The sequence below is a fragment of the Rhamphochromis longiceps genome, linkage group LG14 (genome assembly GCF_057381845.1).
Source record: "Rhamphochromis longiceps isolate RC_006_pf linkage group LG14, R_longiceps_female_GT1.1, whole genome shotgun sequence".
NCBI lineage: Eukaryota > Metazoa > Chordata > Actinopteri > Cichliformes > Cichlidae > Rhamphochromis > Rhamphochromis longiceps.
In genome coordinates, this window is record NC_140570.1 from 15091246 (window position 1) to 15103709 (window position 12464).

Sequence of the window (12464 nt, forward strand, 5' to 3'; positions counted from 1 at the left end):
ATTCTGGAAATGGAAAACATGTGACTTGGTGTCACTGACATCACCTAGCCTTTTACTTCTTCCTAGTTCTTTGTTTCTTCCTTAGAAAACATGCATTTTAAAACTCGAGTGTGTGAAATGTAGTGGCAATGCATGGTTTTTATAGAGAGGGAATCCTTTGACTACTACCACAATTGTAAAGCTTTCAGAGGTCGGGGAATGTGGGGAATCAATACTTCACCTTGTGCACCCCTTGTTAAATTTGAAGCACTCATGCACCACTGTGTGGTTCCGGAGGCAAGAGCCTTAACCACTACACTATCTGTGGAGACGTGATACGAAGGTGGAAACAGGAATTCGACAGACAGACACAATGATAGGGATGGCCTTTAACTTACACAGGGTAATCCAGCTTTCTGTCAAATAATGGCGAGTCTGCTGGGCTATATAGGTTCAATCCTGGAATCACTATTTTTCATACGTCACTGAATGTTAGTGGTGATCAAAGATCAATCAATCGACTTCCTTTCATTATCTCATTCACGCTGAACTGAATGCTAAAACTACTCCAGTGCCTATTCCTTTCTGAGACATTTGGTAAATATCAATTCTAGTTGGCATTTTCTTTGGAATGAGCCCTACTGCTTATCTTTGTCGAGCCATGAGAGGTAACTGCTAAGAGTCTTTTCGATACCGAGTCTTTTGCAATGCTGTACATTTTTGTCTTTAATTACTAAGGTAGACTCCTATCCATGTTCTTTATGTGTCCCAATAAAACATTTTAACTCTATCACAACTCAGCAGTGATGGCAACAGTCGAGGATGTCATTTGAACTCTGTTTTATCTAACGCTCAAATGCAAACAAATTTCCAACCCATCTCAATATTTCACTCTTATAATCTCCAATCTCTTTTTTCATATCCAAAGACATTAGGATGCAGCTGCTTTCTCTCCGGCTGTACTCAGGGACATGTTTGATAACCATTAGATAGACCACAGAGGGTATTATCACATTCTCCCTAATATGTCTGGAGCTGATTACCATTAGAGGAAGGATCTGGCAGAGCCTTCCAAACCATCTGCTCCATCGATATGAAGTAGATTTTGGCAGGCAACAGACAGAGAGCAAGCATAAAGTCACACCCTGGCAAAAAAGGAAGACTGTGTTAACATTGCTATTGTCCTCCCAAGGTTTAGCAGCACATTACCAAAGTTGTTTGCACTCACATTAGGTCTCCAAAAGTCCATCAGAGGTCTTTCTGTTAGTAAGACTCTATGCAAATGTTCAATATTTCTTTTGCTAGCTATGTTAAGATGAAAATATACAGTGTGAAAGACACATTTAAGTAATGCTGAAAATGATGATTCTTTTTAGCAGATGTGCCAAAATTAAGCACAAAAAGAAAAAAAAACACGAGTGGGTACATTTAGGAGGCATTATGAGACATTTGGAATCTATTACACTGCAATCCAAGATGCAAATTTAATTTTAATAAATAGAAGCCATGCCAAAAGTTTTGTATTTCAAAAGAAGCTTTGAATATCTAATGCCCATTTCTAAAACTCATTTGAAATTAACTCACAAGGGTCAATGCATATATAAAACTTGGTAAATTAACTTCATATGCTATTAGATTTAGAGCTTTTTTTGAAAGACAAAGATTTTGGCTATGCTAGCCTATATAATTTCTGAAGTAAAAAAATGCATGCACATCACATACCAATGCAGCATTTTTCTTTACCCTATGCAGGACATTCAATATACTGACATAGACTACATGGAGGATAAAAAGGATTTCACCTATGACAAGGTGAAGTTTGCAGAACTTCCACAGTTTGCTGAATTCCTCCATGAGAAGGGGCAGAAATATATCCTTATCCTGGTAAGAAATACTTTGCTGTTCACAAAATAATTTGTGTAATGGACATGTTAACAAATATTACTACATGAACTTATTCTTGTATTACAAGCAATTTTGTGATATGAGTTCTGTATATAATGTGTGATGATACAATAATACAGTACACAGTAACATCTTTGTAACATCAGATACAACAAATAACAATTGAAACTCATGCCAATGGTGCTGTGTAATTTTTATGTATTTACTGATTTGTTTTCAACTTATATTATTATGACAGGATCCAGCAATAGCCACCAGTAAGAGGGTTGGGGATGCTCTGTATGAGTCCTATGACCGTGGAACTGCGAAAAATGCTTGGGTCACTGAATCAGATGGAGTGACTCCTCTAATAGGAGAGGTGAGCCACATTTGTGCACAAACCTAATTTAAATAATTACATGCACACAACAAACAAGAGGAAACTCACTTAAAAAGAAAATTACTTAATTAACTTTGAAACTTCAGCTGTGCTTTCAATCAAACTTAAACACAGGAATGAATGGGAACTATTTTCAAACAGTTTAGAGTCCGCTACTTTTAAGGCTTATGAAATTAGAGGTTATATATTAGCATATTCTTTCAGTTATCAAATTTGGCTTTTTAAGATAAAGCCTTTCAAACCTTTTAGCTGCTTAACCCAAAACATAAAAAAGCATAACAGATTTTGATCAAATCAGACAGTCAAACAGTTTGACTGGCATCCAAATGACTCATCATGGTCTGTTATTTATTTAACCTTGGGGGACTCATAAAGGGTTAACTAATAATAAAATTAACAAAACTATGTGAACTATAACTATATAAACTTTTATTTTACTATATAAACTTTTATGAACAATTTAAAACAGTTGTAAAAAATAAAGGACTTTATGCAGCCATGTGAAAAACTAAATATAAGCATCAGTAGATATACCAGTAGGGTTGTGTGTGGTATGGTTCCCACTATATAGATTCAGTCTGGTTTAATTCCTGAAAGGCACGCAATGATGCAAAATAATCGATACCCCCCCTAGAGGTAATGAATCTTTTTTGAAAATGTAAGCAGTACAAATATCTTTACTTCATCTACAGTTTGTAGCTCTGTTGACTAGTAGCTCCTTCCTGCTACTTATCCTCTTAATTTCTATTGAAGCAATAATAGCACACATAGCTCTTTACAGGACTGCTTATATTACTGACACAATCAGCTGATATTTGATGCAAGGTCACAGGTTTGTTCTCATGGAAAATAATTTTCCATAGAACAATCATAGAACATAAATATATTCATTGAGAGATCTTTTTCCCCATTGAGAACATTTTTTAAAAAAGAGAGTGGAAGTGCAGAGTAAAATGTCTTGCTCAATACTTTCTTTAGTGTTGCTTTTGATTATGCACACAGCGAGACCCTGCCCCACTGTTAATAGTTTTTCCATCCTGTTTATAACAGGTCAAATATATGCATTGATTCTGCATTAGTGCTTAATCTTAAAAAGTTCTGCATCACCACATCACACATTAGCCATGGGTCTGTGCGTGTGTGTGTGTGTGTAGGCCTGTGTGTGAATGTGTAATGGCGAGAAATACAGAGAAAGGTAGAAAGAAAAGACCCATAGTCCCCGCGTTCATTTATATGCATCCAGCTGTGTGGGTTAAAAAAAACTTTTTTGTAATTTGTGGTTTGTTTCTGCACACAAGTGTGGCCATACTTGTGTGCAGTTTATTTACATATGCAGTTCTATGTATTCTCATTGTGAACATTCAAGTGTCTCTGCCAACAACCTCTGCTGTTGCTGCCTCTGTAATCAGGTAGGCACTGAAACAGACCTGGTATATATTCTGCTTTTAAAATAGATAATAATTGCTGAGAAATATGTAGATAAAAGCTTTTCCTGGCACCCATGTTGGAGTGCCTGAGTAAAATCATAGCAGGACCTCATTCAAACAGGTGGACATTTCTGTTCATACCACAAAAGTAAAGCTAGATGAGAGTTAAAATAAAGGGCAGTGGGGAGAGCTAAAAGAAACCTATGTGGATTTAAAGGAAGGTTTAACTGTTGACAGAAACATGCACAGAGAAAGGGGTATGTGCAGACAGTCAGAGAAACACAAATAATGGATTAGATGAAAATGTAAAGGGAAACAGACTGGCTGTCTTACTGTGGCATGGTGACAGAGACATGCACAAGAAGCAAAGAGACAGAAGAGACAAAATAGATAGGTTATCAGATACAGACAAAAAAGGAGGGGGTAGACGATATGCGAGGTAGAAAGAGACTTTGGAAAGAAGGTAGGCAGAGGGACTAATACCGGTAGAAGAGAAGAGAGACAGGTGGATAACAACTTCGAGAGACAGACTGGCAGACAAAAGACCATAAAAACAGTAAAAGAAACAGTGAGATATGCAGCTACAAATGACAGCACATTCCATATCCTGTTGTCAGAATTACTACGCAGCTGGAGATGACAAAATCTGGCCTTGAAGGAAGGAAGGGCTCAAAAAAAGATGCAAGGGAAAGCATCTGCAAGGGACTATCAATGAGCTTTGACCTTGGATTTCTGACCATCTGCCAAAAACATCTGCCTATAAATCTTTGTGTTTGTGTGTGTGTGTGTGTGTGTGGGGGGGGGGGGGGGGGGGGTGTCTGTGTGCGTGTCTGCAAGCACATGAGCGTACATAAGTATGATTCATGTCTTTGCTGAAAACGAGGTTGTAATGTTATTGCCCATGGAAGTAAAGGTAAAAGATAGCTAGAGTGGAGCAACCTTGAGATTTAATATCTAGTGTGCTCTTCAAGAGTGTTCACATACAGAAATACAGCCACATACACACACACAAACATACACACACAAACGCACAAAAACTCTGTCTTTCTCAGTGGATTAATCATTTTTCTCAATACATGTCATTAAGGATGACTTCTAACACACAGTCACGTCTGGAGATTTCTATTGCATTATCGATTTCTCCTCTCCTTTCTACTCTTCCTCAACTCATTTGTCTCTTTATCCCTTTTCTCCTTAGCCATCTCTCTCTCATCAATCCCTCTTCTCCTGTATTTCATCTGTCCTCTATTTTCTGTCATTGCCACTTCCCTAAACTGGTCCTGCAACATCTACATAGGAACATTTATATTTTTCCTGCAGAGCTCATAATTTTGACTGATCGTGCCCTGTTATGTTGATTGGTGATGTTGTGTTATGTTGATATAGATTATTTTGCAGACTAAATTGCTGCTTTGTTTCAGACATGTTTCACATCCATATATGTTAAGTGCATAAAAAATGAGCACATAAATAAAAAAATTTGTACTTACACCTACACAGAACCAGAATTGTAAACTGTGAGTGATGATAACTAATGTAGACTAGTCAAGGTTTTTTTTCTCACATTCTCTCCCTCAAAGGTGTGGCCAGGGGAGGCTGTATTTCCAGATTACACCAGCCAAGCCTGCATAGATTGGTGGGTGGATGAGTATGAGCGATTCTACAGGGAGGTCAAACATGATGCACTGTGGATTGTAAGTCAGTTTTGAATACAGAAAACGGAGGTATGAATAGTTGTGGCCTGACCGAAAATTGTCAAAATGGCCAAGGGCCAAGAAAGAGCATTAATAATAAGAATTGTGTTAACTTAACAAACATGGAAAAAAATTTACTTCATAACCGTCTTTAAACAAAACAAGAGTCCTCTCACTGAAATCTACTGTATGTCCTTGCAGGACATGAATGAGGTCTCTAATTTCAAGCAAGGATCAGCAAAGGGCTGTGCTTCAAACAACCTCAACTACCCTCCATTCATTCCAAGTAAGAGATGTTGTTTTTTATCTTCTGAGCCATGATCATGCTAATCATTTGACGTACATGGCTGTTCTTATAGCTGTAAATTGTGGCTTTTAGAAGAAAAAAAAGAAAAAAAGAAATCCAGAAAAAGCTGGGCAGTCATTTAAAATGCAAACTGAATATTATGCTACTAAAATACCAAAGAAGAGGCCCTGAACTATAGAAATTATATTTCAATAAAGAGTAGAAAATGATTTACTATGGCAACTACAGGGAGAACAGAATTATTAGGCAAGTTGTATTTTTGAGGAATAATTTTATTATTGAACAACAACCATGTTCTCAATGAACCCAAAAAACTCATTAATATCAAAGCTGAATGTTTCTGGAAGTAGTTTTTAGTTTGTTTTTAGTTTTAGCCATTTTAGGGGGATATCTGTGTGTGCAGGTGACTATTACTGTGCATAATTATTAGGCAACTTAACAAAAAACAAATATATACCCATTTCAATTATTTATTTTTACCAGTGAAACCAATATAACATCTCCACATTCACAAATATACATTTCTGACATTCAAAAACAAAACAAAAACAAATCAGCGACCAATATAGCCACCTTTCTTTGCAAGGACACTCAAAAGCCTGCCATCCATGGATTCTGTCAGTGTTTTGATCTGTTCACCATCAACATTGCGTGCAGCAGCAACCACAGCCTCCCAGACACTGTTCAGAGAGGTGTACTGTTTTCCCTCCTTGTAAATCTCACATTTGATGATGGACCACAGGTCCTCAATGGGGTTCAGATCAGGTGAACAAGGTGGCCATGTCATTAGTTTTTCTTCTTTTATACCCTTTCTTGCCAGCCACGCTGTGGAGTACTTGGACGCGTGTCATGGAGCATTGTCCTGCATGAAAATCATGTTTTTCTTGAAGGATGCAGACTTTTTCCTGTACCACTGCTTGAAGAAGGTGTCTTCCAGAAACTGGCAGTAGGACTGGGAGTTGAGCTTGACTCCATCCTCAACCCGAAAAGGCCCCACAAGCTCATCTTTGATGATACCAGCCCAAACCAGTACTCCACCTCCACCTTGCTGGTGTCTGAGTTGGACTGGAGCTCTCTGCCCTTTACCAATCCAGCCACGGGCCCATCCATCTGGCCCATCAAGACTCACTCTCATTTCATCAGTCCATAAAACCTTAGAAAAACCAGTCTTGAGATATTTCTTGGCCCAGTCTTGACGTTTCAGCTTGTGTGTCTTGTTCAGTGGTGGTCGTCTTTCAGCCTTTCTTACCTTGGCCATGTCTCTGAGTATTGCACACCTTGTGCTTTTGGGCACTCCAGTGATGTTGCAGCTCTGAAATATGGCCAAACTGGTGGCAAGTGGCATCTTGGCAGCTGCACGCTTGACTTTTCTCAGTTCATGGGCAGTTATTTTGCGCTTTGGTTTTTCCACATGCTTCTTGCGACCCTGTTGACTATTTTGAATGAAACGCTTGATTGTTCGATGATCACGCTTCAGAAGCTTTGCAATTTTGAGACTGCTGCATCCCTCTGCAAGATATCTCACTATTTTTGACTTTTCTGAGCCTGTCAAGTCCTTCTTTTGACCCATTTTGCCAAAGGAAAGGAAGTTGCCTACTAATTATGCACACCTGATATAGGGTGTTGATGTCATTAGACCACACCCCTTCTCATTACAGAGATGCACATCACCTAATATGCTTACTACCAAGGCTTTCGAGCCTATACAGCTTGGAGTAAGACAACATGCATGAAGAGGATGATGTGGACAAAATACTCATTTGTCTAATAATTCTGCACTCCCTATAAACTCTGCAGTTATAATTAATTATAATAATTTTTAATTAGTAATCTATTAAATATTAGTATTATTATTAATTAAGTTAATTATTTATTTATTTTGTGGCTACCTAATTCAAAATGGGCACCTGTCAGTAAAAGATGCAAGTTTTAATGATTTTCATTTTTTCCCCATTTTCTGCCTTTTCTGTGAAAACTAGTCATACTGGTATGCATTTAATACAAAGAAACAAAGGATACCATAGAAATGCAGGTCATCGCCCAAATATTGTACACAACTTGATAAATTAGCTACACTAGCACACATAATAATAGAAAAGCCCTTTATTGTCATCGTACATGCACAGTGTATCCTAGATGGTTTTCTAGAAAACTCATCTAGAATCATAGATCCCTTAAGAAGAATTTTGAAAATGACTCTTCTGCCATGTCTTTTATTCTGACTGTGTCCCAGATAGGATGATCATAACTGGAAAAGGCACGCTCCCCTGATGCCATCCTTGTTATTGCCCTCCTCCTTAGTCATCTTCCTGCATTGCTCTCTTTTCTGTCATTTCCTCATTGCTCTGACATCCTATAGGAGTATACATCAATGTCTATCTCATTCTTTCTGTCCTTTTACTTCATCGCAACACCATCACTGTTTTTTCGTATTCTCTTCATGCCTCCTCACCCCTTGTTCCAGCTCTTCACTCCTTTATCTTTTCTCTCCCTCAGACATTCTCGACAACTTGATGTACAGTAAGACTCTGTGTATGGATGCCAAGCAGTCTTGGGGAAACCATTATGATGTCCACAGTCTGTACGGGTACTCTATGGTGCTGGCTAGTGAAAAGTGAGTACATCAATAATCAATGACAGGAAGAGTTCAGGTTGTGCTACGAAGGCCAACTTTCTGCCACCCATTCAGTATATTGAGACTCTGGGAAACTCAAAATACACAATGTAATATACATACTGGTGGTGGTCAGAGGGCCCGGTGGCACCTGTGTCCGGCAGCCTCGCCTCTGTCAGTGCGCCCCAGGGCAGCTGTGGCTACAATGTAGCTTGCTATCGCCAGTGTGTGAATGTGTGTGTGAATGGGTGAATGACTGAATGTAGTGTAAAGCGCTTTGGGGTCCTTAAGGACTAGAAAAGCGCTATACAAATGCAGGCCATTTACCATTACCATTTACATAATTTTCTAAATGAATAGTTGTAGAATCAGATGTTACTGACCCATTGTGCTAAAGTCCAGAGCAGTTGACTTGACTTCAATGTGTTAAATCCGAAAACTTGTTTTAATGAGTCTAGCTTCCAGTGTGTTTGAATGAATTTCTCATTGGAGTCTGGCGCTGAAACAGTTTAGTGACCCATTATGTGCACAAACTTAGAAAGGAGTATTAAATATATTGTCGGTGCCAGCAATCTGTTGAGGAGGGATAAAAAAGTGCTTCACCATACTCAGGTTTATTATTATTAATGTTTTATACTTGCTAACCAGTTAGCATTGGTTCATCTTATTTCCTTATCTGAATGCTGTTGAAGGGCTCCAATTCCATTGTCTTGAACTACAGTAGTCCTTGTTCTCAGCAACCTTGCTGAATTTGGCATAGATGTGTATGAGCCATTTTTTGGCCTACTGCAATTTCTTATTACAGTGGCCTCTGAGCCCATTGCTGATCCTCCAGAGAGCATAACAAGGCCTACCATCACTACCTGCAGTCCAACGCAATGCAGTGGGAGTTCTTCTTAGAGACAACATACTCAGCAGACAGAAAAACACTGGGGAAAATAAAATAAAGTTCCCTAGCCAGCCAGCATTTAAAGAACCAAGAGACTAGGGATGGGTACCGGTTCTGACATAAACGGTAGTAACCAGACCGAAAAGCAGCGCACATTTCGGTGCTTACTTTCCTGAGATGTCATACACTTTGGATTCCAGCCAATCATTTTACCTTTGCAAGCGTAGTAGGCGGGCCCAAGTACGTACGTTCTTTTAGAGCAGAGCTACAGATTAAAAATGCCCAAGGCGAAGAGGTCGAAAGTCTGGCTGTACTTCACAGCAAAAGATGCAAACTCAGCAGCCTGCAACAAGTGCTTTAAGATGAACTTTTTAAAAGCCGAGAACTGCACCGTATTTGATAGCTTGCTGTGAGACCTCACATCGAGCACATCTACTGCTGGTGTGGTGCCTGTTATCGGTCCCGGAGTTAGCAACATCCCCCAAAAACCCGAAGAGGAGAGTCCTGGCTCCTAGCCCTGCCAGTGTAGCAGAAATGATGACGGATGATGATGGCAGCAGCAGCCGTTCTTCTCTGGGTCACTAGCTTAATGTTGTTCGTGTGTAATTTACGTTGAGTAGGCTAACCATGTTATTACATTAATGCAGGTAAGGTGAACTAGCAAACACCATCGTAGTTACATGCGGCTGTCTTCTTGTTTGATGGCAGATACTCCCTTCACCCTGGCCAAAAAGGCTAAAATGACCAAAGAAAAAGTGGGAAACAGTTAAACATGAGAGGTTTTTGGACAAAGTTGGTGTCTCCCCCCCCCCTATTGATTAAGCACTTTTTCCAGCCAAGAGTGATAACATAAATCCCCTATAGCTGCAGAAAAGGCTAACATTGTTATCTTTTTACAAAAAAACAGCTGAACATGAGAGGTTTTTGGACAAAGTTTGTGTTCTTCATTCTTTAATCACCGGTTCGAGCACAGTTTAAGCACCGGCACCGTTTCAAAAGTACCGGTTTGGTACCGGTATCGGATAAAACCTAAACGATACCCATCCCTACAAGAGACATGATTCAAAGTTACAGTTTGACAGGTTGGTTTAATACAATTTGTAGACCTAAGACAGCACTGTGGATCCAGAATAATGGTGAAGAAAACTGTTGCTGCTGATCTGTATCAGAAACCTAGATGTCAAATTTTCCTAACAATGCAGCCAGTAATATAAAGTAATATAAAACTGTAATATTCTTCTGCTAGTGTATCCTGACTCATCAGTGCATAAGCTTTAAGAGCTAACTTGAATGCCAATAAAAATCATTAACAAAAAAATCTCATAAAACCATTTCGCAGCCTTGCATTTTCCTCAGTGTGGCAAATGTTTTATAACTTTTATTTAACCCTTTACAGCCGATCGGAGCGGGCACGCTCTGTTTTGCATAACTATTTTTAAATCCCGGTAGCTCTGCAACCAAGTAAGCTAGCGCAATAATTTTTTTTGCATATGAAACTGGAGGAGTTGTACTTACATCTTATGCCATCAGCTTGTCCTAGGTCACAGTTTCCTTCCACATATAGCTTTGCAAAAACTGCATAAAAATCACTTGCAGCAACAAAAACATGATATTCCAGAAACACGCTTCGCCGATCCATCAGCTGTTTGTAACACTTCCTACGTCCATCAGCGCGAACTATCACATGACCGCATGACCTGCCCGAAACCGGAAGTGACGTCATTTTGCGGAAATGTAGTTTTTTACGATCGGGGCCTTATGAGCTTGTGTTTTACTTGTTATGTGTTTTAAAAAGTTATGTTTGACTTTATGACTTTCTGTGTCGTTTCTGGGATGCTTAAGACTCATATTGCACTGCTGGAAATAGTTTATTTTGATGCATATGCTGTTATTTTGCAAATTTGCACTATAATATTTATTTTCGTTTTTCCTGCAGTATATAAAAATTGGTGTATTTCAAAAATAAAACTATGAAGACACTCAAAATAAATTTCCTGTGGTGGGAAACTAGTTTGTGTAACTTTTTTGTATTTACAGTTTTGAGGGATAAGCCTCTTAAATTTCTCTAACTAGAAATATATGTTAAAAAAACAAAAACGATTTTCAATTTTTTTGTAGTTTATTGCACTTTTTTGCAATTTATGTAATTACTATGCACCTAATGCAGACATATTATTAAAGTTTGGGCTATAATGGTTGTATTGATGTATAGCAACTTGAAATGCTCCCAAAAATGGCTCCACAGCATGTAAAAATATAATATAAGCTCTGGCGAACTTGGTTCTATGGTAGGTCTTAAAGGGTTAATGTTTAAACTCTGCTCATGTCAATTCTCCGAAGTTACATCACTACCCTCGTAACCACATTTACACTCGAAAGAAACAATCTGCCTATATATGGTAACACACACATACACAGACACAGCCCACTCAAGACCATGAAATACAAGCTCCCTGAAGTGAGCTTGCTGACGCACTGTTTTGGTATTAAAGCTAGCTCATCATTCTTTTGTCAGCTTTCCTACTCATTTCTTTTCTTCTTTCTTAGTCTACTAATTAAAATGTATTACTGGCAGGAGACACATTTTGTAAACATCATCAGGGCTTTATATTGTCGTGGAGATTGATAATGCTTCGATTTTGTTTGAATAAAATATTAATGTGTAGTGGTAAATCAATTCAATCTTTCTCTCTGATCATTTGTGTTTGTGCATATGCATGCGATATCTGTTTCTCCCTTGTGCTCTCTCTGGCTCTCTTTTTTGTCCCATTGTCCTTTTATCTTAATGACCCTGTATCATCTGCTTGTCTTCTTGTTGAATTCTCTGCCACAGAGCTCTGCAGCGTGTTTTTGGAGCAAACCGTACCCTGTTGCTGACCCGCTCCTCCTTTCCAGGTGTGGGAAAATATTCAGGTCACTGGCTGGGGGACAATGGTGCCAACTGGAATGACATAAAATGGGCTATCCCTGGCATGCTAGAGTTTGGCCTCTTTGGAATACCCTATGTGAGTAGCAAACATTCAGAGAAGGTCATGTAATGGTCATATAATTTTTAGAGATGGCACGATACCACTTTTTTATGTCCGATACCGATACCGATATCATAAATTTGGATATCTGCCGATACCGATATGAATCCGATATAGTGTTTTTTAATCAACAAAACTGTTTTTTTAAATATCTTGCTGCATTTTGTATAAGTTCATACTCAAGTTTAAAACAACAACTACACTAAAGCTATTCTGTTATACCTGTATGCAAAAAAAAATA

At 38.6% G+C, this 12464-nt stretch overlaps 1 protein-coding gene across 1 annotated transcript in view; it reads left to right on the forward strand.

Moving 5' to 3' along the window:
* LOC146653809 (sucrase-isomaltase, intestinal-like) overlaps positions 1–12464 on the forward strand; it is a 63984-nt gene that overhangs the window by 9186 nt on the left and 42334 nt on the right. Inside the window, exons 10-15 of the mRNA XM_085380141.1 lie at positions 1732–1863; positions 2123–2242; positions 5271–5384; positions 5586–5670; positions 8188–8305; positions 12028–12199. Coding sequence (XP_085236267.1) covers positions 1732–1863; positions 2123–2242; positions 5271–5384; positions 5586–5670; positions 8188–8305; positions 12028–12199 — 741 coding nt within the window. The remainder of the gene's footprint in view (positions 1–1731; positions 1864–2122; positions 2243–5270; positions 5385–5585; positions 5671–8187; positions 8306–12027; positions 12200–12464) is intronic.